Source organism: Populus trichocarpa, chromosome 5 (genome assembly GCF_000002775.5).
Source record: "Populus trichocarpa isolate Nisqually-1 chromosome 5, P.trichocarpa_v4.1, whole genome shotgun sequence".
Taxonomy (NCBI): domain Eukaryota; kingdom Viridiplantae; phylum Streptophyta; class Magnoliopsida; order Malpighiales; family Salicaceae; genus Populus; species Populus trichocarpa.
This window is the reverse complement of record NC_037289.2, coordinates 23,231,735-23,255,918: the sequence shown is the minus strand read 5'-3', so window position 1 is coordinate 23,255,918 and position 24,184 is coordinate 23,231,735. Positions and strand designations below refer to the sequence as shown.

Genomic DNA, 24,184 nt, shown 5'->3' with positions numbered 1-24,184 from the left:
GATTGAGCCCAAGCATGTTGCCTAAGATCATGAGTTTTCTGGTCTTTAGGAGTTTTTTAGGATCGTCAATTTAGGTTTATTAATAACCTCAAGTCTTTGTGATATTTACAAGCAAAAACTTGTAAGAATATCAGGCATGATGGGTTTTTCAAGTTTTCTTTGTATGATATTAAGGGTGGAAACCCTAGACAATATATCGAAGAGCCTGTGTGGAGGGGCATGCATCATGATTGAAAAAACATTTATAAGCATGTAGAGGGTAATCATGGAAGAATTTATACTTAGAAAGTTTTTCAAGAGGGTAAGGTGAAACTATAAAGGAATTTATACTTATAAAGTTTTTATAATAGGTGAAGAAATTCTTAGAGGAGGAACCTATACTTATAAAAACTTTTAGGTGATTGGAGGAACCCATGAATAGTGGAGCTCGTCTTATAAAATTTTCTAAATATAGGTTCATCTATAATGTCCCAAAAATTAAAAGTACCTTAGTAGCAATGCTTGTGTGTTAGATAATTGATTAATCTTTTGGCTCCAGCAATCCGATTCATTCTTCCTAGCCAAGGTGATTGGTGTCTGTTGCCTGGTAAGCCAATATGGTTGGGTAGCCGGTACCTATAAAAAAATCTCATTTGATAGATTTTAGGACTATTAGATGTTCAAGTATTTTTTTAAGAAATTGAGTGTAATGATATTTTAGAGAGAGATACTCTAAAAATATATATGCAGTAAAGAATAAAACTTGTTAACTTGAAGTTTGAAAGATTTATAAGATATTTATAGCCCACGAGTTTTATTATTATATGAGGAGGAGGAGCTGAAGTGTTATTTTACTCCGGTAGCAATAATAAAATATATATATATATATATCAATTAATGATAAATATCTCTTATATTAATATTAATACAATAAAAATATAGTAAGTCCTTGAAAGAGTTTTTATATACTAGAGGTATAGAAAAAGTAAAATCCAAAATGTAACTAAGATTACAAGGGTTGAACTCTTTCTTAAAGCTAAGATCATGGACAGTTAGACCTAAATATATCACCTGAAATCATGAATTTTTGGGCTTTTAAACTCGTTAAATTTAGATTTAATATTAATCCATGGAAATTAATGCAGAGAGGAAATTAATTATAAATAGAAAGTATAAAATCTGTGGAATTTTCCATAAATTAGAAACATGCCAACGGGCTAGATCGAAAATAAAACTGTGGGATATACGCACGCATGGATATGGAAAGGATTTGTAATGATGAGATCTCGAGAGCTAAAATGTTAAATTCATAACTGAAAAGTTTTTCAAAGAAAATTAAAAAAAAATTAATTTACTTTTGATAGTTCGAAGGTAAACTTATCTAAAAACTGTTGGTAATGGTTATATATATAAAAAATGAATATACGAGAATAAAAATTTCTAAAAGAATACAAGAGTGCATCTAAAGAATAAATTAATATATTATCCTTTTTCTTTTATTCCCTGCAGTAATAATTTATAAAATATATCAATTTTTTACCAACACAGATAACGTTTAATGAGATGATTTTATAAATCACTTGTATGGTAACTGGATGAGTTATATAACATCATTTATCACTTGCCACGTCATTTATTAAATGAGATTTTTATGTAAACGTACAGATCATTTATACATTAACCATCACTTGTTAAGGCTTTTATCTATCACTTATAAATTTTTTATAATATACTTATGCATAATAAGAGGAATTTTTTTTAATACAATAGCTTAATAACGTTTATCTAACAATAATAAAAATAATATCATTTTCATTTTAGAGCGGGTCTAGTGGCTGGGTCAAAAAAACCCATCATCGTTGAATTGGCTTAAAACTCAGGTTCTCGGGTCGGGTCAGGTTAATTTATTATATCCATAATTATTTTATATTTTGTGCCATGTCGGTCCAAGGTTGAAGGTTAAACCATGGACAGCAGAAGCATTGACTACGAATATCACGAAACACTACATCGTCTATCCTTTTTAGGGCTTCTATTAAATAACCAAATTATGCGCGTGAAAACGACGGGGGAAACACATCGGAACATCTCTAGTTCCACACCACGCAAGTCAGTTGGGAATTGGTAACGTAAACAAACGAAAAAGTGAATTGATCGTCCGGTGAGATCTCTCCAATTTGTACGATCTACCCCCCCCCCCTCCCTCCCTCCCTCCCTCTCTCTCTATATATATATTAACGCAAATAAATTACACAATTTGAGATCTCTCGATCTGTGAAAAATGGGCGACGGAAGTTCTGGCCCAACCATGGATCTGATGCGATCGGAGCCGATGCAATTAGTGCAACTTATCATTCCTATTGAATCAGCGTATCGCACAATTTCTTATCTCGGTGACCTTGGCCTCTTCCAATTCAATGATGTAAGCATTTTTTTTGTTTTGAGATTTTTCTGTTGTTCGGTTCAATTGCTTACCTAACCATAATAATATTAGGATTTGTTTTAGTTAATAATCCGCGTAATGTGATTTCTCTGATATTAATTTGGATTGAACTCGATCGGATTTGTTTTAGTTTGAATGATTTCGGTATTCTGTGTTTACGGTTACGAAATTGAATATGAAGAACTGGAGTTTCTTTTGTGGTTTTCGTTATCACATTACGGTTTTGATGAAGTAATGGTGTGTTTTTTACTGTTTTATCCAGCTTAACGCGGAAAAGAGCCCGTTCCAGCGGACGTATGCTGCTCAGGTTTGGTTTTGATAGTGTAGAGATCAATTCTGTTATGCAAATGTTGAAAATGTTGGTGGATAATCGATAGGTGTTGAATTTTTTATGCTGTGTAGATTAAAAGATGTGCAGAAATGGCTCGCAAGCTACGTTTCTTCAAGGAGCAAATGAGGAAGGCTGGGTTGTCACCGTCGACGAAGTCTTTAAGAAGTGGCGATATTGATCTGGATCATTTGGAGGTATTAATGTAGATTGTTTAGTTTTTTACAGTATGATTCCTTGGAATTAGAACTTGTTGTGATATATCGAGGCAATTTTAGGTAACGCTTGGAGAATTGGAATCAGAGCTGATAGAGATAAATTCGAACAATGAAATGCTACAACACACTTATAATGAACTATCAGAATATAAGCTTGTCTTGCAGAAGGTATGGCTTCTTTTACTTCCAAGGCCTCCAGTGTGATGACGAGGCCTTTGAGTCTCTTGCATCTTATATATAGCCTTATAGGCCTTTCTCTCCCACACACACATGCACTAAACGTTAACTCAACACATAGATGAACTGGCCATCAGCAACTTCTGTCAGGAGAAATTTCTGAAACATATGCTATCACTTTCAATTTCAATCTACTCAACCAGGAATTTCGAATGTTATAGAGATTAGCATTCTGTAATTTACTGTAAAAGGCCAATGGAGCTCTGAAACAGGTGGGTACTTTTTGTATCTCATGTCAGGCTGGTGAACTTTTCCACTCAGCTCAAAGCATTGTTGCAGCTCAGCAGGGTGAACTTGAATTATATAACACTACTGAACAATCCGTTGAGAGATCATTATTGTTGGAGCAGGTACTGCTTTTCAGTTTTTCCTGTTCTTTACTATAACAGCTGAAAGTTTGTCATTTTCTGCTAACTGATTCTTAAAAATGAACATTGTTTAGGAAATGACAATGGATCCATCAAAGCAAGTAAAGCTGGGGTATATCAGTGGTCTTGTTGCAAGAGAAAAATCAATGGCTTTTGAAAGGATTTTGTTTCGAGCAACTAGGGGCAATGTCTTTTTGAAGCAAACTGTGCTTGAAAATGCTGTTGTTGATCCTGTGTCGGGGGATGAGGTTGATTCCTGGATGATGTTTATCTGCTCTCCATTTCCAGAGTTGGATATACGCGCTTTATTTTGAAAAGCTTATGATTTATCAATTTACAGGTTGAGAAAAATGTATTTGTTGTCTTCTATTCTGGTGAAAGAGCAAAGAACAAGATTCTTAAACTCTGTGAAGGTTTTGGAGCAAACCGCTACCCTTTTACGGAGGACCTAAACAAACAGTTTCAGATTATTTCACAGGTATAATTCATGATTGCTCATGTTTCTTACCTCTGATTCTGGTAGGTTAGAAGCCCGGCACATTGAAAGTTGATTAGTTGGTCAATTTTAGAGAGCAAACAATTATTTTTATTTCTCTTCTTGAGGATTCTGGAGGACTTGGATTATTTTTCTCTCTGTTTCATCTTTTTTTACCATCTGCTCATTGCCATACTTGATTACACATAAGAAACATGAATTGCCTTTTCTTTTTCTTGCTTTCCGGGTACTTTACTGTCATTTGGTCTAGACAACCATAAAGCATGCTCCAATTACTGGGAAAGAGAACGGAGTTCACTCCCTATCAACTGGCAACAATTATTGGGACAGAAGATCCAAGTACAGCATGTCGAGTTTGAAGCAATGTGGCTTGAGATTCATAGGAATTTAATTTGCTTTTACTTTATGTCAATGGACATGATTTTGTTAGTACAAGGTATTGTGGCCTTGTGAGTGTTCTTATATAGGCATATAAATAAATGTGTAACAGTTTCAGGGGCAAAACTGAAAAGGTGTCAAATTTAACAGGAAAGGTATTTTTCCCTTGATGCTTCAGAAAGGGAAAAAAAGTTCATGAGCTAGATAATGCTTTTAATAAGAAATCAGTAGAGCATAATTGCCGGAAGATAACATCAATCCCCAAGCTAGTTTAGGGTGTTTGACATTGTGGTGCAGGGTGCTTTTCTAAAGTGCCTTTTGCTTGAAAATGCATAAAAATGATTTTTTCAGATTTTTATTTTTTTATTTTTGACATCAACACATCAAAACCATTGAAAAGCACTAAAAAGCATTAATTTGATTTCTTTTAAGGGAAAAGCACATCAAGGCATAAGCAACCTCACTCCCAGGTAGAACTAAATAATTGCACGAAAGTCCTAATTTATTAATATATAGTGTTTCACTTGTAGTAAACTGAGGATAAAAAAAATTGCATTTTCCCCAACTTTGAAATGAACCTAGAGTTTTTGTTTAGTGCTCTGTCTTAGGTGCACTAGCATCTTTCTGTCCAGTTTTCTGATGTAAATTTTGTAAATTCACTGATTTCTAGGTGTCTGGAAGACTTGCAGAGCTTAAAACCACCATAGATGCTGGATTGGCGCACCGGAGCAATTTGTTACAAACCATCGGCTTTGAATTTGAGCAGTGGAATTTTCTGGTTTGTTCAAGTCATTTTACTTAATATTTTGGATCATCACTGGATTAATAAAAGTTGAGTTAAGCTGAGCTGAATCTTTTTTGTCAACTAAGTTTGTCGCTTTCAACTCATATAGGTGAAGAAGGAAAAATCGATTTACCACATTTTAAACATGCTCAACATGGATGTGACAAAGAAGTGTCTTGTTGCTGAAGGTTGGTGTCCTGTTTTTGCAAAAGATCAGGTTTGTTCCCTTAACTTATAATACTCAGTGCTTGGTTAAATCTTGCATTAATCATATCTTTTAAATTGTCTCATCGTTGTATCTCTGCAGATACAAAATGGATTAAGGCGAGCGACTTTAGACAGCAACTCACAAATTGGAGCCATATTCCATGTTTTGCAGACAAAGGAATCACCACCTACCTTTTTCCAAACAAACAAATTTACTTCTGCTTTTCAAGAAATTGTAGATGCGTACGGGTGAGTTACTTATGCCATGCAAACAATACAAAGAGTCTGAAATTTTTTAAAGTAATTTTTGGGAGGATAATTGGCTATATGGTTCTAGCATAACTTTAGAAGTTTTCAGATGCCTTTAAGATCGGACTGGTAATACCAGTATGTGACAACCATGTTAGGCATTGGCAGAACTTACAGTTTCTTTAAGTAAATTATTTGTTCGAACACAGAAATTATGGCGTTTGAGAGATAGAAAACTAGTGTCTGATTGTTGTTAGTATGTTCCAGGTGATATGTAGTGGTTGACCGAAGTATATTTAGTTGATATTATCTGTCTTTGCAGGATGTCAGTCCCAATAATTCAATGCTGGTCAATTTATATGTGTAAACAGTTTAGGGATAGGTCTTCTCTTGTCCTTGCATGTTGCATAATGAGTGGATACATTTGGCTTAGACATTCCTCCCATTCCACAACCTGTAATCCATGCATCATTTAATTTGCCCCATTGACTGTTCTCGTTGACTATTTCAAAGATGAAATAGAGGTGTTAGCTGACAAAATAATTTTTCAGGGTTGCCAAGTACCAGGAAGCAAATCCTAGTGTATACACAATTGTCACATTCCCTTTCCTTTTTGCTGTAATGTTTGGTGATTGGGGCCATGGTATTTGCTTGCTGTTGGCAACATTATATCTTATTATCAGGGAAAAGAAACTTTCCAGTCAGGTAATTGTGATACAGCTCGTTGGTTTGTCTTAGCAAGCACTGTCTTCCTCTTAATTGTCGCATGCTTTGGCTTACTTCCTTTTGCAAACAACAGAAGCTTGGAGACATTATGGAAATGGCTTTCAGTGGTCGTTATGTGATAATGATGATGGGAATTTTTTCAATCTACACGGGGTTGATATACAATGAATTCTTTTCGGTTCCATTTGAACTGTTTGGGCCCTCTGCGTATGGCTGTCGTGACCAGTCTTGCAGGTATTAACCAGTACAACTTTACATGTGCACGAGTGGTTCAACTTTACCTGTAAATGATTTATGCTTTATTTGCATTGTAGGGATGCTTATACTGCTGGTCTAGTTAAGGTCCATGCTACGTATCCATTTGGTTTGGATCCCAAATGGCATGGTAGCCGGAGCGAGTTACCTTTTCTTAACTCAATGAAGATGAAGATGTCAATTTTATTTGGAGTGGCCCAGATGAATCTTGGGATTATAATGAGCTACTTCAATGCAAAGTTCTTTGGAGATAACATAAACATCTGGTGAGCTATAGACTTTATTCCTGCATGCAATGCATTGTTTCAAATATTATGTTACAGCATGCCCTTATGGAATAACAGCATAATGATGGTTTTAAGTTATTGTTCTTTCATGAACGTTCAAGTTTAATGTTTTAGAGTATTTAATCCTATAAACATGACCGTCCTTATCTGCTACAGTGGAGAGATGGGACCTTGGAAGCATTTAGATATATATCTTTTGCTTTTCACTGCTTGTTTCTTCTTTTTCTTATTTTCATTTTCAGAATTAACTAGCGACAGTTGCATTGTTTTAGGTACCAATTCGTGCCCCAGATGATTTTCTTAAACAGCTTGTTTGGTTACCTTTCACTCCTCATAATTGTGAAGTGGTGCACCGGTTCACAAGCTGATCTATACCATGTGATGATATACATGTTTCTAAGTCCCACTGATGATTTGGATGACAATCAGCTTTTTATCGGCCAGAAATTTTTTCAGGTATAATATATTATAGTGATTGTGTGGAAATTCTCCCTTGTGGTTTAAGAAAATGAAGCCAGCTAACATGTTTCACCATCAGATCTTGTTGCTCCTATCAGCCCTTGCTGCTGTCCCATGGATGATGTTTCCAAAGCCTTTTCTGTTGAAGAAACGACATGAGGAAGTATGCTCATTTTTTTCCCAAATGCATTCATTGTTATTGCTCATTTGTAAAAATAATTGTTAACCTCTATCATTCCTAAATGCATTGTTCAGAGGTTCCAAGGTCAGTCCTATGCACGGCTGGACAGCAATGACTACCCTCCTGAAATTGAGCCGCATTCTGTTTCCCATAACCATGAGGAATTTGAGTTCAGCGAGGTGTTTGTTCACCAACTTATACATACCATAGAGTTTGTTCTTGGAGCAGTGTCGAATACAGCTTCATATTTACGTTTATGGGCCCTCAGGTTGGTTCTTCTAGTAATTACTTGAGATCTATATTTTCAAGCTAAATAAATTCCCACCCTTATTTGAATGCTTGCTTGTGATTGCTCGTCAAAATGTAGCTGTCACTAGTTAGGTGGCCCGCTATGCCGCGGGCCAACTTTTTATTTTCATAAAAAATATAAAAAAAATCTAACATTTATGAGTGTTGGGTCTAGCTGTAACGCCGGACCCAAGAGTGTCGAGTCTGGCTGCAACACCATACCTAACAATAATATTTAACTTATTTGCCTAAATTCTTATATTTTTTAATCTCATAAAAAAATGATGATTTTTCTTCAATGGTAATAATAGTATTTTTTAAATTTATTAATGATAATACTAATAATAATTTTTCAAATTTATTAATTATAATACAAATAATACTATTTTTAATATTAATACTTTCAATTATAATAAAAATAATAATATTTATAACATAAATAATTATATTTAGAAACCCAAGACTCAAGAACATTGGGTCCTGACAAATGACCCAAGATGATTGGGTCCTGATGCAAGGCAAGAGCATTGGGTCCTGGTGAGAACCCAAGCGAAATGGGTCTTGACGAAGGACCCAAGAGCATTGGGTCCTGGCGCCGGACCCAACAGAATTGGGTTCAGACGCAAGATCCAAGGCCAATTGGTTCTGCGTCTGGAGCACCCAAGAGAATCATAATAAAAATAATAATATTTATAGCACAAATAATAATATTTTTTATATTAATACTTTGAATTATAATAAAAATAATAATATTTATAATACAAATGGATCCTGACGCCGGACCCAACACACAGGACCCAAGGCTAAGGCTAGCGCCCAGGGCAGCCCCAACACCATGTGTTTGTAGCCTGGCGTGCTGGCGCCCAGGGCTTGCCAGCCACAACGCCAGGTGTCTGCAGTCTGGGGCCTGCAGCCCTACCAAAACTGGAGCTGACTATTTTCTCCCAAACTATCCCTTCAATGCCATATGCATTCTAGTGAAAAGATAACCCCACCCTCCCCCTGCAGTCTTTCCAACTCTGTGTGGCAAGGGCAGCTCTATCATTATACTGCTTCAAACCACAGTGTTTTGTGTCTCTGTAAATAGTAACATGAGCATTATTCCTTTTAGTATATTGTATAATTTCTCTTTTACGTGGTCTAAATGCAAAGTTATATTGATTGGATTGTTAAGATCTTATGTTTATATGCCTTCCTGACACACTTCTCTTGTTTACGATGAATGTGGGGTGCGTTTTTCATTCGAGTACAGAAAGTTAACTGTTTAATTTGAATGAGTTTTTTTTTTATTTTTGTGATTTTCAGTCTGGCTCATTCAGAACTATCGAGTGTATTCTATGACAAGGTCCTTCTTCTAGCATGGGGGTGAGTTCTCATGACCATGTTTTGGCTTTTGATGAAAGTGACTTGATATCTCTCAGATTTGATCAAGCAATATAATGAATTGTCTGTGAATGACTGCAGGTACAACAGCATCATTGCTCGCGGCATTGGATTGTGTGTATTTATATTTGCAACTGTCGGTGTCCTCCTAGTGATGGAAACCCTAAGTGCATTCCTTCATGCCTTGAGGCTTCACTGGGTGGAGTTTCAAAACAAATTTTACGTGGGAGATGGATACAAATTCTATCCATTTTCATTTGCTTCGCTTGGTCAAGATGATGAATGATATGTTTACTGGATAGAGCAGTCAAGGGCATAGATAGGTAATTGAATTTATCACACATTGAAGTATATATAGCAAACTTGCGATTCTTTTGAATATGATCAAAGAGTTGAAGAAAGCCAACGGAGGAAGTGATTCCAAGTTCGGAAGAAGAACCTTTTCGTCAGGAACAACCATTTCCACGGTGTTTGTGGTTGCTGAAACAAGCCTGGCAGGCGTGGCTGCCTATTCCCTGAGCGTAGATTGTTGAGGTTCAAGGGAAACTATAGAGGAAAAACGATATATGAAGCTTCTAGAATTTTGCCAGTTAGCAAATAAGAAGCTTAACCGAGATTTCGGTCGATGTACAAGCTTCTAGAATTTTGCCGGTTAGTTGATTGTATTCTTCACCAGTGATTGTTAGGGTACTGCTGTGCAATATTGTCCAGTGAGGATAAAGAAAGCAAACAGTGTTGACAATTGACAGTGAACTCACTTTGTAGATGAGGAGCTGGAACCAAACGTGATCAGATTTCTATATTTATCGAGACAATCAACCTCTCCTATCGCCAAAATGCGCTTGTTTGTACGTTTGCCACTTGGCATATTATTAGATTTCAGTAATTGTGTCTGTGGGGGACTGGGATCAGATCATGTTTTCTGAAGCTTCAAATCCTCACAGTACGTGCCCACGACACGCTTCTGGTTAAAATCAATTGCAGGAAACAATGGAGGTCATCAGCACATGAGAACGCATCCGTCCAAATTATTCCGAAAATTATATTCTGAATTTACTTAAAAGGCAAGTAAAAGAAATTACATTGTTGATCATCAGTAGCAACAAGATTGAGCAATGCACAACCATTAAACAGTAAATCCTGGCATAGATTGATGAAATTACGAACACGGAACACCACCTTCATCATTACAGCTTTTGCCAGATAAATTTTGGGGGGGTGGGGGAGGGGGGGCTTATATTATTCTAGTCATTTACATGAGTTACAATACACACATCACACTTCATATAACACAAAAGCAGCACCGTCTAAAAATACAGTACTAATTCAATGTGCTAAAAGGGCACAGCAATCTACTGGGCAGTAGCGTGAATAGCAGCGACAGTTGAAACCATGGAATCCACACCACATATGTTGCGAGCCCTGCAGATCTTGTAATACCCATTCTCTCCCCAATTCTCTCCCCATGAGTTCTTGATAATCCAGAAAGGCTTTTCCTTGAACCGGATAGGAGCATAACCAGCAGCTCCATAACCCACCAGCAGCACCCCATGATCCTGGTGCTTTGAGCAAATGTATGGGCATGAAACTCCACCTATGTATGTCTGCATAAAAACTGCATTGATAGCCACTGCACCGTGGAAAGCAGAAAAAACCTTATAATTAGCCCTCCCACGATAAAAATAGGCAAAATACAAATCTTAACAGGAGTTGTTGAGAGAAAAGATGCCAATGCCTAGGACCCACAGCCAGAAGTAGCTAGATACCTGAGAGTGGACCATGCTTCACCAGATTGGCAGCAATTTGATCTTCATCTAGGGAAACAACACTGAAGTTAGATACCGATGCAGCGACTTTGCTCTTCTCAAATTTGCAAGCACCACGATCATTTCCGGTATAAGGATAGTCCTTCTCACGTTCAAGACCACCGGCCTTCAGTGCGTACTCAAAGGCATTGTTCATCAGCCCACCACTGCAGCCCGAGTCACAGGCACCATATTCTTCTGGATCACACTGTAACGGTTCCAATAGGACACCATAACGAGGAATCATAGCACAGTAACTAAATTTTCGTATTTCCTTTGATAGAAAATGAATAAGCTTTTTTTAAAAAAGAAAATCCATTTTTCATGTTAAAAAAATCAAAACCCTCGTAGACTCGTAGTCTTCCAGGCACTTGACAAATTCCCAGACCATGTACGACTACAAGAATCACAACTACTGCTAATAATCCATAAAAATTAATATTAGTTATAAATGAAAGAAAGACTGAATCAAGAGCATGAAAATAAGGAAGTCAAACCTCGTGATCACAATCCACAAGCTGTTGCTCGCTCAAGCTTACAAGCTCTCCTGTTGCTAAGTAATGAGCTCCTTCCAATGCCCCTGTAGCACTAAACGACCAGCACGATCCACACGATCCCTATCGAAATCCCAATCTTTTAACACATAGCACAACATAAAATATCGAAAAGCTCGACAGACATGAAAAGTACTGGTCCGATGATGCTTGACAGTAAAAGCCAGGAAAAAGGATATTAAGATAAGATACCTGGTCTTTGACGCTAGTAACGGCACCGTGGTCACGCCAGTCAAAATCAGTAGGAAGATCGCCAGTAGGAAGGATCGGCGCCTTGTTAGCATCCGTCGGCAACCGAAGCCGCCGCTTCAATCCAAGGAGCTGGCGGCGGAATTCTTTGGGAGTAAGATCAGAGAATTTAGTGACGCCATGGGCAGCGGTAGGGTCCATTATCTGGTGTTTCTTGGCACGGAGGAGATTAGCTTTGAAAACACTAAATCGGTAATCATGTTCCTCTTGAGTCGCATAATTTTTGCCGAATTTGGACTTGAAAGTGGTGAAATGATGCTCTGCGTTGAGGAGATGATCCTCGCCCTCTGACACGACTTGCCTGATTAAAGGATCGTCGAGATCGCTGGAAGATACTGTGGATGCTAGGGTGGAGGATAGGGCTGTAAGGAGGAGGAGAAAGAGCAGAGGTAAGCGTTCCATGGTTTGGACTTGGGACAGAAATGCCTGTGCAGTGGGAACTGGAAGCGTAGGAGATATTTGTAAGCGGCGATGTTCCCAGAATATTGTGTGGTGATTACCACTGTGAACGTGACACGTATAGTTACGTGAGCAAGTTGATGGATTAAGAAACAGAAAGAAAAAATAAATAAATAAATAAATAAATATATATATATATATATATATTGGTTAGGCGCCGTTTGAATGGTGTTTACTGAAAAAATTTTAAAAAAATGTTTAAGATTATTTTTTATATATAGTTTAAGATTATTTTGATATACTAGAAAATAATTTTGAAATCGAATATATTTTTTAAAATATTTAAAAATAGGAGCTACGCCATCCTTGCCTCGATCACAATCCTCTCCATCGTAATAAATTGACTTTTTGGCTTTTGTGAAGTGAAGGTGATCGTTATTAATGCTCGGCTAATTGAGTTTTCCAAATAAGCGTGCACTCCATGGTCTCGGACTGAGTGGGCCTTTGATTCTGTTGCTTGTGTTTCTTTGATGCTTGTCTTTTTCGTGCTTGGGCCCGCAATAGTGACCGTTATTAATATTTATTTACTAATTTTCAAAGATATTTATTATTATTTATTAGGGTCAGGGAAACATACGTAAGCTGTGACGATTCTAGTAGAGAAAGGGGAAGAAGGAAAGTTTGTGCTTGTTTTTAAAAAATAATAATTTTTTATATTTTTTAATTGATATGGTGTATTAATATTAAAAGTAAAATTTTAAAAATAAAAAAATATTATTTTAATATATTTTTAAATAATAAATATTTTAAAAAATAACTAATATCAAACATTGCCCAAGTATATTTTTGAAATTGAGATATGGTGGAGTGTGATTAATTTCTTTTGTAAGTACAATCATTTAAAGTATAAATTATATCTTCCTAAAAGTTAGAAATACATGTTTTTTTTTTTTTTTTTATGAGTTCTTCTACAAAAATCAAACCGCACCTTAATCTCAAACACACCAAAAAAAATAAAATGTTTGTTTGATATTAATATCTGTTTGATACTATGATGTTGTTTTTTATAAATATTTTTTTATTTAAAAATATATTAAAATATTATTTTATATATTTTTATTTTATTATCAACATCAAAACTATTAAAAAACACTAAAAATATATATTAATTTAATGCTTTTTAATATAGATTACTCTTAAAACATACTTAATACATGGACAAGTATGTTTGTCAAACAGCCGCTAACAAGTTACCGGTTCCCTTCTTGTGTTGTCGTTGCTGGTGAATTCATGTGATTGTAATATTTTTTCCAGGTTTCAATTTTGATTTTTTTATTTTTTTGTCACCGTGAATCCATGTTCTAGAGATGCTATTGAGAATTTCAAAACACGAAATTAATGTTATCCAACCAGAGCAATTCAAGGAAAGATCAAGCAAAAATTGTAATCATGTTTTGTTATACATGGTTGAATCAAGATATTGCAAAATTTTAACAATTTTTTTTACTATAAAAGTATTTTCGGATCATTTTATATTAACCAGAATAAGATGATTTTAATAACACACCCTCAAATTATACAATGGTTTAGAAGAGATTTAATTTTAAAAAGTCAAGAAATATTTTCTTAATTAACTACCAAATCAATATCAATGATTATGCTGGGAAGTTTATTTATAATTATATCTTTCCTTCTTCTTCTTTTTATGATTACAATGTTCATCATTTAATTTACTCATTATCTCTTTGGAATTAGATAAACTCCAACATGTTTGCGGAGAGAACAAAAAATCCATCAAGCTTTATGAATTGTTCTCAGTTTTGGGCGGCCCCATTTGCACTTGTTATAGATCCGTCTTCGCCGATTGTTTGGGATAGTTAAATTTGTATGTATTTCAGATTTGTATTCACAATAATAAAAATGAAAATACAAAGAGAACTCTCACACATAAACTACAAGTGAGCAAAAAAACTAAAAAACCGAGAAAATTGAAAAAAAATATATGAAAAAACCAAAACTCAAAAAAAATTGAGCCAAACCGGAAAAACCAAGCCAAAACTGAGCTAAACCGAAAAAACCAAGCCAAAACCGGAAAAAACCGAGTCAAACCGGTTTCTACCCTAAAAAAATAGAACTGAACCGAAACCGGTCGGTTTGACCCGATTTCGGTTCGGTTTTAGTTTTTTTAAAAAAATTTTAGTTTAATTTTTTTTTTTATAAAAACTAAACCGAAAAAAAATTAATCACCACTAACAAAAACGTTATCGTCTTGAAAATATATTTCATGCTACATCCACAAAACAAAGGCATGGATCCACGAGATTACGGCGTAAAGTTGTGTGTGCATGTGTCCCATCCTCGTCCATTGTGAAGCAGCAAAAGCTTTGAAGTTAGCTAGAGATTTACATGACCAGAAACCCTAGCTTGATTTTGACAAGTTAACCTTCACAATACTCTGGTCAATCTCAGTTTTGTTGTTTGACTGCTCTTTTTTTTTTTCTTTTTGCATTTTCTGCAAAATTAATAAGCTTAGACTTAGCTCCGAACTAGTAATTATTACGTCTTTTTTTGTATAAATATTTAACTAAAATTGATTAAATCTTATTGTTCAGGATGAAGAATACAAGTTCTTCAATTCCATTCAAGAAATTAATGTTGATCAACGAAGTGCTCATCCATCGAATGACGAAGTTCGACCTTCAACAAATGATGATGATGCTAGAATAGAGACCAAGCTTGTTTCAGCTACTCATGCAAGTGTTATTGCCCAGAAAAGGTAACATGAAAAGGAACGTGGCCTTTATAATTATATTTATATCTGAAGTTTAGCATCAATTTGATATAATATATAGAGAGGATTACGATCCATTGTCGAGGAGAGCTACATGCGATCGATCGAGTACTATTAATAAAATTATGCATGTGCTTCAAAGACTTGTAACACTAGTAATTTGCGGACACACTTGAATAAATACTCGTGTAAACAATTTCATAATAAGTTTAAGTTTAGTGATAAAAAGCAAAAACCATTGGCTAAAACTTTAAAAAGGGTGAAGATGAAACTAGAGGTATTATCAAGGTTGTTAGATTCAATTAACAAGCTTGTATAAAGACACATGATGATTATTTGTGATGAGTTTTCTTTCATGATTGTAGAAGCTTTAGGATTAAAATAATTTTATCAAACCATGTAGCCTAGATTTTTGCCCTACAACGAATTGCTATCATAAGGAATTGCCCTAGCCCTTATTAGAGGTAAGCAAAAAAATCAAAAAACCGATTAAACTAAAAAAATCAGGAAAAAAATAACCGAATCGTGAAAAAAACCGATAAAACCGATTAAAATTTTGAAAAAACCAACTGGTTCAGTTTGTTTTCAGTTTTATAAGCCTGAAACAAAAAAAACGAATCGAACCCAAACCGAAAAAAAATCAGAAAAAAACTGAGTCAAACCGGTATTTGTCCTAAAAAACCGAACCGAAACCGGTCGGTTCGAACCGGTTTCGGTTATTTTAAAAAAAACATATTTCAATTTGGTTATTTTTTTTTAATAAAAACTGAATCGAATCGAAAATGATCATCCCTAACCCTTATATAAAAAAGATTAGAAAGTTAAAGAAAGTCATACAGAATGAACATGCGTATCTTACAAGTGACACTTAGATTCTCATCCAAAACATCAATTACATTCGCGTCACAACTTACTGTGAAAAAAATTATTGAAACTTGCATGAAAGGATTTTAAACTTTTTTCAAGTTCCTGATCAGACCATTGAAATACACTTTGGAGAGTTGCTTGATTAATTGGGGCCGGCATGGATAGAATTTTGACAATCATGTTAAATAATGCTAGTTCATGGTTATAGATAATGAGTTTATTTATGTCGGTGTTATGCTCGCATTGGTAATTTTATTGTGAGTGATGGGTTAAACAAGGTGGACGAGCCAATTATTAAAATTATAAGTGTTGTTAAGTTTGCAAAATCCTGTAATCTAGGCCTATATATATCACTTAAAAAATGTATGGAAAAATTGAAGGTTGAGAGTAAAAATTGAGCTTGTTTAGATATCTCAACTCGTTGAAATTTTACTTATTTGATGTTAAATATAACTGCAGAATCAAAGAAAGTGTTTGATACACTCTAAGTGTCAATATCAAAATCTCACAATTAAAAAAATTAAAAAAAAAATACAATAACGGGTGATTTGCTTCGAATCATGGATGGGCAGGTTTGCTTTAAACCCAAGGTCAAATCTAGACACTATAGATGATTTAAGTTCTTGATATATCGTGAAACACGAGAGCAGCTAGAAAACATATGTGCGGGCCATGGGATCCAACCTGTCTAGTGGACTTTCACTTGCCCCTTTTCGTAAATAAGATATATCAAAAAGGGAAAAATTTAGAGATATTCTTTTAAAGAATCCAAAATCATTATCATGCACGTATAAAGTCCGTTAGAAATTATGTTCTAAATAGTTTTTTTTTTTTTTTCGTTTTGATACATTAATGTTAAAATATTTTTTAAAAAATTAATTATTTTGATATATTTTTAAATAAAATTATTTTTTTAAAAAACTATCAGCATACTAAAAAACACCTAAAAAGAGATTTAAATGAAATCAAAGATTAAAAAAAAAACTATAATGTATGTTGAGTCAAATGACAATTATATGGTGTTTATGATTATTGTGCATAGTGATTTTTAAAATAGTCTTTTTTTAAAAAAATATATTACAATAATTGTTTTATATTTTTATTTTATTTTTTACATCATCACATCAAAACTATAAAAAAATATTAATTTAATATTTTTTTAAAGTAAAAAATTCTTCTATAACGTACTTAAAAGCAGAAAAAGTTATGTCAAACACCTTGTATATTAATAATTTCCTCAAAAATCTTACTGAATTAATGATTTAATATAATGATTTAAAAATCATCCTATATGATATTGATCATCCCACTTCTATTTAAGTGATAATGGCATCTTGATAGTAACAAGAGGTTAGAGATTCAATTCATATTAAAATTAGAAACACTAAATTTTTTAACATCCTACACACAAAAAAAAGGGATTAAAATTAGCCTTTCATCTTTGTTACAGTGATTAATCTCTTGCAAATGTATATTAAATTTCAATTTTTTTTTCTAAAAACATGAACAACTAACCACTAATCATATCAACAAACTCTTTTTTATATAAAACAAATTACAGGTAATTCATAATTAATTGTTTTTTTAAAAATTTAGTTTTGATTGATGATATGTAAATATTTTTACTATTAAATTAAAAAAAAATCATTGAAAAAAAGTATTTCACACTAAATTAACCAACCAAGAGTTATTTTTTTAATCTACAAAAAAAAAAATTACTGTCATTCCACATGTATGTATAATCGAACATTCAAAAGGATTTTTTTTCATAAATTAAAATTTTACTTACACAAGCTTAAACTTCATTAGCAACGTATTCACACACAGATAGGGACCTTGTCACTCCCCTCCACTAAATATCGACCGTCCATATCAATCCACGGTTCAAAATTTCCACTAGCCGCGCCTCTTAAAACGCAAAAATTCAATTCCCGCTTAGAAACACCTCCCATTGGCCCATCCACAATGCACGCGGATCGCGATTCTCGTCTCGATAATCCAAACATTCCTACCCGTCGATTAATCACTAATCAACGGCCCAATTCACTCTCCTCACTTTTCCCCTTCTTCAAAATCCCTCCATCGAAGCACGAAAATTTCAAATCCCCGCTTACCCCAACCAAACCTCCCCTTAAATTAGGCCTAAACCTCAATCGTTTATCGTCATTCTCTTAACGAAAGCAAAAGCTAGAGCAATTTATCTTTTATCTGCAAATCTCTCTCGATTCAATCAGCAATGGCCCGTACCAAGCAGACTGCAAGAAAATCCACTGGAGGCAAGGCCCCTCGCAAGCAGCTGGCAACTAAGGCTGCCCGGAAGTCTGCCCCGGCCACCGGAGGCGTGAAGAAACCCCACCGTTTCAGGCCAGGAACTGTGGCTTTGAGAGAAATCAGGAAGTACCAGAAGAGCACTGAGCTTTTGATCCGCAAGCTTCCGTTCCAAAGGCTTGTGAGAGAAATTGCTCAGGATTTCAAGACTGATCTCAGGTTCCAGAGCAGTGCTGTTTCTGCTCTTCAAGAAGCAGCTGAGGCTTATCTTGTGGGTCTCTTTGAGGACACAAATCTGTGTGCTATTCATGCTAAAAGGGTTACAATCATGCCTAAGGATATTCAGCTGGCTAGAAGGATCAGGGGTGAAAGGGCTTAATGACATGTTAGATATTTCTGGGTAGATGGACAACTCTTATCTCTGTTTGTATCTTCTAGGTATCATAAGTCTATTTCCATGTCTAGTGCCTTTGCCTCCAAGTACTAAAAGATGCGATCGTTTTAGATGTAATGGAAGGATGATTACTTGCTATATCAGCTGAGTTCGCATCTCATTTTTGTGCATTCTACGTGTTTGTTAATATGACTCTAAAAATCTGAGCAGTGATCATGCCTCTGGTAGAAATCCAAGTTTGGGTTTATTGTTTTCACGTTGGTAATCGCTGGGAAATCCCTCATTTAGCCTTGTTCTGAAGGACTTGTTGAAACTGTAAAGTTGAAACCTTGTCCCAATGCCTCCTCTCATCTAATGATTCGATGATGGGCTGAAGCCCAATGAATTTGGGCTATAGGTGTTTGGTTATTTTGTCTCAACTTCTATAAGGCGGTCGAACAGCCCAAAAAAAAACGCTGTGGAGTGGTATCCGCGAGCTCGTTTGGCTATGCGTTTTTGTCCTTAACCATAGTCCTGTTTGGTTACAAAATGAATCGTAATTTTTATTTTTAGACCCCAACTTAATTTTTGAGAACTGCTTCCACATGCTTTTGCTACATTTTATTTCTGTTTTTCATTGAGTTGTATTTTATTATTTGTTGAATTTGCTATCCAGACCAAAATAACCTCACCTTTCTTCGAACTAATAAAAAAATTAATGCTGTGCAGTTTTTGTATAAGTTAAAAAATTTACGAGACTCAAGTTTTTTTATCTGTAATTTAAAAATATACATATGTTTTAATTTTCATCAATTATTTATATAATTTATCCTCATCTCAATTTTGTTAATGAGATTTTTTTTAATTGATGTGTTTCATGCTCACAATCATATGAAAACTAGAGATTTTTTTTATATGGATTATGTTTGTGCTGCAACAAGTTTAACAGGATAATAAAATTGATGATATAATTCGTATGGTTTTTTTACAATGTATTAATAATAAAATGCATATTAATATAATTACAAAATAAAAAATTAATATATTTACTTTTAAATTATTTTATTACCAACATCAATTTTAATTATTATTTTAACCAAATATCTTGGATATATTTTTTGTTAAACAATAATTTTAATCAAATACATATTTTAATAAAAAATAACTACAGCTAAAAATAATTTTTTAAACCAAAATTATAAAGCTACAAGTTCATCAACGAACGTGGACCCTAATTCGAATCCGGTTCAAGGAAAGTGTCCTCGGTTCACCTCTCAAAACAACAGCGTCAATAGAGAAGACTTGAGAATAGAAGACGAGACAAGACTGGGAAGCAAAGCAGTAAAAATCTCAAAAAAACTGAAAACAAAATTCGAGCAAAAAAACATCAAGCAGAGAGATGGAAGAAGATAACAGCAGTAGCAGCGCTAATTTAGAAACATCAAAGGCAGATAAATCTGTTTGGTTGATGAAGTGTCCAGTAGTGGTTGCGAAGTCATGGAAAACTCATACCTCCCCTTCTTCTTCAGATTCTGCCCCTCTCGCTAAAGTCGTTCTCTCCCTCGATCCTCTCCAATCTGACGATCCCTCTGCTCTTCAGGTACTCTTCGTCTTCTCAATTTGCGCTCAATGTTTGACTTTTTTTAATAATTAGGGTTTCATCGTTTAACTCTCTAACCCTAGTTTATTTTAGTCAGTGAACTATTCTTACTTATATCAGTTGAGTTGAGCAAATTATAAATCCGAGGATACTAAAGCTGTAATGGAATTTGTGTAATGATTTTTTTTAAGGTAGCGCTTAAACTATATGACCTATAATTTATCATGAAGCGTTCAATAGTTCAATCAGCTGATGATTGGTTGGTGCGCTTAAATTTGCATTTATAAGATGCTTTATCTCAGTAGTCATCTGTATTGTTAGGCATTGATTGCAAAATTCAATCTGTACTTTTTATCTGGGAATTTAAATCAGATGATTGTATATATGTGGATTCTTGAGGCCGAAATAGCTTGTAATGATTTTAAAAGAGAGTATCTAACTAAAAACAGCATATAGTTTTTATCTGGCTGCTTGATATGTTGTCTTTGTAATTCATCATTTCATCTCTCTTACATGATTCCAAATGGTAATCAGTTCACTATGGAGATGGCTCGCACCGAGGCTGGGAATGTACCGAAGAGTTATTCTTTGAATATGTTTAAAGACTTTGTTCCTATGTGCGTCTTTTCCGAGACACCTCAAGGTGAGGATCCAGTTTGTATCTACTGGATGATTTTTCACATTATTTTTTTTTGTGGAAGAAATTTTTGTGATTCTTTTGATTGGTGAGTCATGATTCAAACAATTCTTGAGGATCTCGCTGGCCCTTTATTGGTTTTTGTGGATGTTTGTATTTTCAATTCTTTATGATTCAACTCAATTTCAATAATTATCTGTCTCCTGTCATTTGTTATTATTGACTCAAGTACAATACTTGACATGAAGATTGATGTCGAACATTGCAACTTGCAGAAATATAAATAAGGGACTTCTCATTCACGAGTATGCATGTTTATTGTATATGAGCATCATACTCCTGAAGGCACTTGTTCATTACTCATGAATATGCAATTTGGATGTTTCAAACAGATGCAATCTACATGTTTTTGATCTAATCCATGATAGTATGCTCTGCACTGATATTTACTTTTCTTTGTACACTAATATTAGTTACTTGTTTTGGATTTCTACTATTTGCAAAATCTTTTCAATTATTTATAGGGAAGGTCGCCATGGAAGGGAAAGTGGAACATAAATTTGATATGAAGCCCCATGAGCAGAACATTGAGGAGTATCATAAATTGTGCCGTGAAAGGACGAAGAAATCTATGGTTAAGATTAGGCAGATACAGGTAGAGGATTAGATTGTTGTTTACTTTGCTATTTAATCACCTGGATATAACAGAAGTTTTGATTCCTTGGTTGCTTTTAAAGGTGATTAATAATGACCGTGGAGTTCACATGAGGCCCATGCCTGGAATGGTTGGCTTGATTTCATCTAGCTCCAAGGTATATTTTCTTTCCCCATTGGACATGTTGATATTAGGATGTTCATAAATTAGTTCTCTTTTATTTGGCTTTAAACGATGGAGTTATGAACAATACTGCTCCTTAGTAATGGGAAAAGATAATGTGTATACTTTCCTAGTAGTGCTTTCCTCTGGTAGCACTTTTTCTGTCAAGAATAATGTGGTGCTATTAGCCAAAGATCCATTCTTTCTGCCCTTAAGAATAAAAATTTGTAATCTTTATTTCTATTTTATACGAGTAGGATAAGAAGAGACCACAACCAGTTAAACAATCAGACGTTAAGAGAACCAGGAGGGATCGTGGGGAATTGGAAGATATCATGTTCAAGTTATTTGAAAGACAACCAAATTGGGCCTTAAAGCAGCTTGTTCAAGAAACAGATCAACCTGCGGTATGCCTTTTCTATTCTTTGCTATTATATAACAGAGGTGTTACTGATAAAAAGTTCTGATGTGGTAACAGCTCTTCAGAATATATGCTTGCTAATGCCATTTCCTTTACCGATGCTTGTTGGCTGGTAGACTTCCTAAAATAAGTGTTAAATCATGGTTCATAAATTATATGGTTGTACCTGATTAGTTGATCTGTGTGAACTGTGGACCATGATAGATGTTAGCTCCTATGTTTTCATCATTGTTACCTAATGCTTATATAGATATGATAATCCCTTTTCTTATATGTTTTGTTTCTAGAAGGATGATTGTCAAATTGGCTCTGTTTATTTATACCATTATATTGCTCTGGGGTATTCATGTGTGAAATTTCTGTGGTGTTTTCTCTGAATGCAGCAATTCTTGAAAGAGATACTGAATGAGCTCTGTGTGTACAATAAGCGGGGAACAAACCAAGGAACTTATGAACTTAAGCCAGAATATAAGAAAACTGTTGAGGATACAGGTGCTGATTAATCTTCTCATCTATATTTGTATGGTTAAAACTTTACCATTTTTCTCCTGACAGATATAGGTCAGTAGCAAACCTTTATGGAAGGAGACCAAAAAAAAAAAAAAAAAGGAAAAAGAAAAAAATTGGGCTGGAGGGTGGGAGTGTCTTACTTGGAAATACTGTGCTTAAGGTGCCTCAACATCATGATTGTGAAATCCAATCGGGGGAGACTTACATAGGTTCAATTTTATCAGGTTGGTTAATAAGAACCCTTTACTATGTTCCATAGTTTCATAATTTTTGCTGAAGTAACTTGTAAAATTTGATTTGGATGGCGTGTATCCTGAAATAGAAATAGTGCTGGACTGCATATTTAATTCTCTAGCAATAGAAGCATACTTTGTTGAGAGATTATTTCCATTCTCCTTATTGTGGGTTAAACTTAATTAAAGAAAGTCCCTTCAGAAAGATAGAAAGTTTCTAAAGTTTGCAGGTGTGTTACTGTAGAGCAAAGTCATTTATGACTTTTGCCTCCTCTGGTGATGGCTTGTTGTGGGCCTGAGTTCAGCTGGTTGCCAAATCCATCTCTCTTTTGTAGCATTGATTCTCCAGTAAATTTCTTCTTCACTAACCAGCATCACTGTGAATGTCCAGTTAGGGTGTTCCTGTGTTTGAATTCCTAATCGAAATTGTTAAGCTATTACGAATGAGGACTGGATGCTAAGAAAACGAGTAATGCTGTGTTGCATGAAAAGAAGTTAGAACGCAATAATCGTTGCAGACATGGCAGCTGGTGTAACTTATTGAGCTTCCGGATCATTTATTTTCTCTTGTTCATGTTATTTTCATTAAGTTCTTTTCTTGCCTGTAGATATCCGATTTTGTCAGAGAAAAATTTCCTGGTTTTTGCATCACTTAATAATGGGGGACAAAATTTCGCTTGGGGTCACCCTTTAAATGATTTTAAAACTATGAGTGTTAATTAGTTAGTCGTGTTGAACTTCACGGACTAAATAAAAAATAAGAGGGAGGAAGCTTCCTGATGATGCAACTGGGTGTTCAATTACAGATTGTTTTTGTGTTTGAAATCGTGTTTGAGTGCTTTTTAAAAGTTGTTTTAGATTAAAAAAGTATTAAATTAATGTTTTTTTAATTTTTTTATGATAATTTTAATGTGCTTTTAAACAAAAGTTATTTAGATATATTTTCATGCCTAAAATACCCTGGCTAGACACATAACCAGCCAATCAAGGGCAAGTAGTTTGTCCTTTAAATAGGCTTTAACTGCAGTTAAGAAAACAAGATAGAAAATGGCGTTGAGAGAGGAGAGGTGGAATCTGTTTTGTACTAGGCGGGCTGGGGTCTTTTGCTGAAATCCCCCTGGGCTCTTGGCTGAAATTAGAAGCCCACAATAGAGAGGGCCGGCCTCATGTAGGGCTGGGGTTCGAAACCTTGTCAGCTTGGTATGGTTGAACCTGGTATATCAAGGGCTTATGTGCACTGAGCTAACTTAACGAGTCAAGACTAATTCTATATCATATGAACACATCTTAATACATATGCTGATGCAGTGACAAAATCAGCATTTCTAAGGAATTCATAACTTGCTTCTTGGCTGTGATGTTTCTCCCCCATCTCTCTAGAGGGTGGGGATGTC

The 24,184-nt window shown here is 34.8% G+C and overlaps 4 protein-coding genes across 4 annotated transcripts; 3 read left to right on the top strand and 1 right to left on the bottom strand.

The window, feature by feature from the left end:
- Window positions 1–1,991: 1,991 nt before the first annotated feature.
- Window positions 1,992–10,103, top strand: LOC7477645 (V-type proton ATPase subunit a2). The gene is made up of 18 exons (XM_002307657.4): window positions 1,992–2,401; window positions 2,685–2,729; window positions 2,825–2,947; window positions 3,029–3,136; window positions 3,445–3,555; window positions 3,648–3,821; window positions 3,914–4,051; window positions 5,118–5,225; window positions 5,341–5,448; window positions 5,539–5,687; window positions 6,239–6,392; window positions 6,487–6,647; window positions 6,728–6,934; window positions 7,228–7,411; window positions 7,494–7,577; window positions 7,670–7,863; window positions 9,189–9,248; window positions 9,348–10,103. The coding sequence occupies exons 1-18, from the start codon at window positions 2,261–2,263 to the stop codon at window positions 9,550–9,552; spliced, it is 2,454 nt and encodes an 817-aa protein (XP_002307693.1). The 5' UTR covers window positions 1,992–2,260; the 3' UTR covers window positions 9,553–10,103.
- Window positions 10,104–10,392: 289 nt separating this feature from the next.
- LOC7493938 (cysteine proteinase 15A) lies at window positions 10,393–12,375 on the bottom strand. Its single transcript, XM_052452748.1, has 4 exons — window positions 11,818–12,375; window positions 11,569–11,688; window positions 11,033–11,279; window positions 10,393–10,896 (listed from the first exon to the last, which is right to left on the bottom strand). The coding sequence occupies exons 1-4, from the start codon at window positions 12,274–12,276 to the stop codon at window positions 10,619–10,621; spliced, it is 1,104 nt and encodes a 367-aa protein (XP_052308708.1). The 5' UTR covers window positions 12,277–12,375; the 3' UTR covers window positions 10,393–10,618.
- Window positions 12,376–18,024: 5,649 nt separating this feature from the next.
- LOC18099681 (histone H3.2) lies at window positions 18,025–18,763 on the top strand. The gene has a single exon (XM_006383665.3). The coding sequence runs from the start codon at window positions 18,168–18,170 to the stop codon at window positions 18,576–18,578; it is 411 nt and encodes a 136-aa protein (XP_006383727.1). The 5' UTR covers window positions 18,025–18,167; the 3' UTR covers window positions 18,579–18,763.
- Window positions 18,764–19,807: 1,044 nt separating this feature from the next.
- LOC7493937 (transcription initiation factor IIF subunit beta) lies at window positions 19,808–22,941 on the top strand. Its single transcript, XM_002307656.4, has 6 exons — window positions 19,808–20,172; window positions 20,707–20,815; window positions 21,334–21,464; window positions 21,547–21,621; window positions 21,884–22,033; window positions 22,431–22,941. Exons 1-6 carry the CDS (start codon window positions 19,972–19,974, stop codon window positions 22,548–22,550), a joined length of 786 nt encoding a protein of 261 aa, XP_002307692.1. The 5' UTR covers window positions 19,808–19,971; the 3' UTR covers window positions 22,551–22,941.
- Window positions 22,942–24,184: the final 1,243 nt, after the last annotated feature.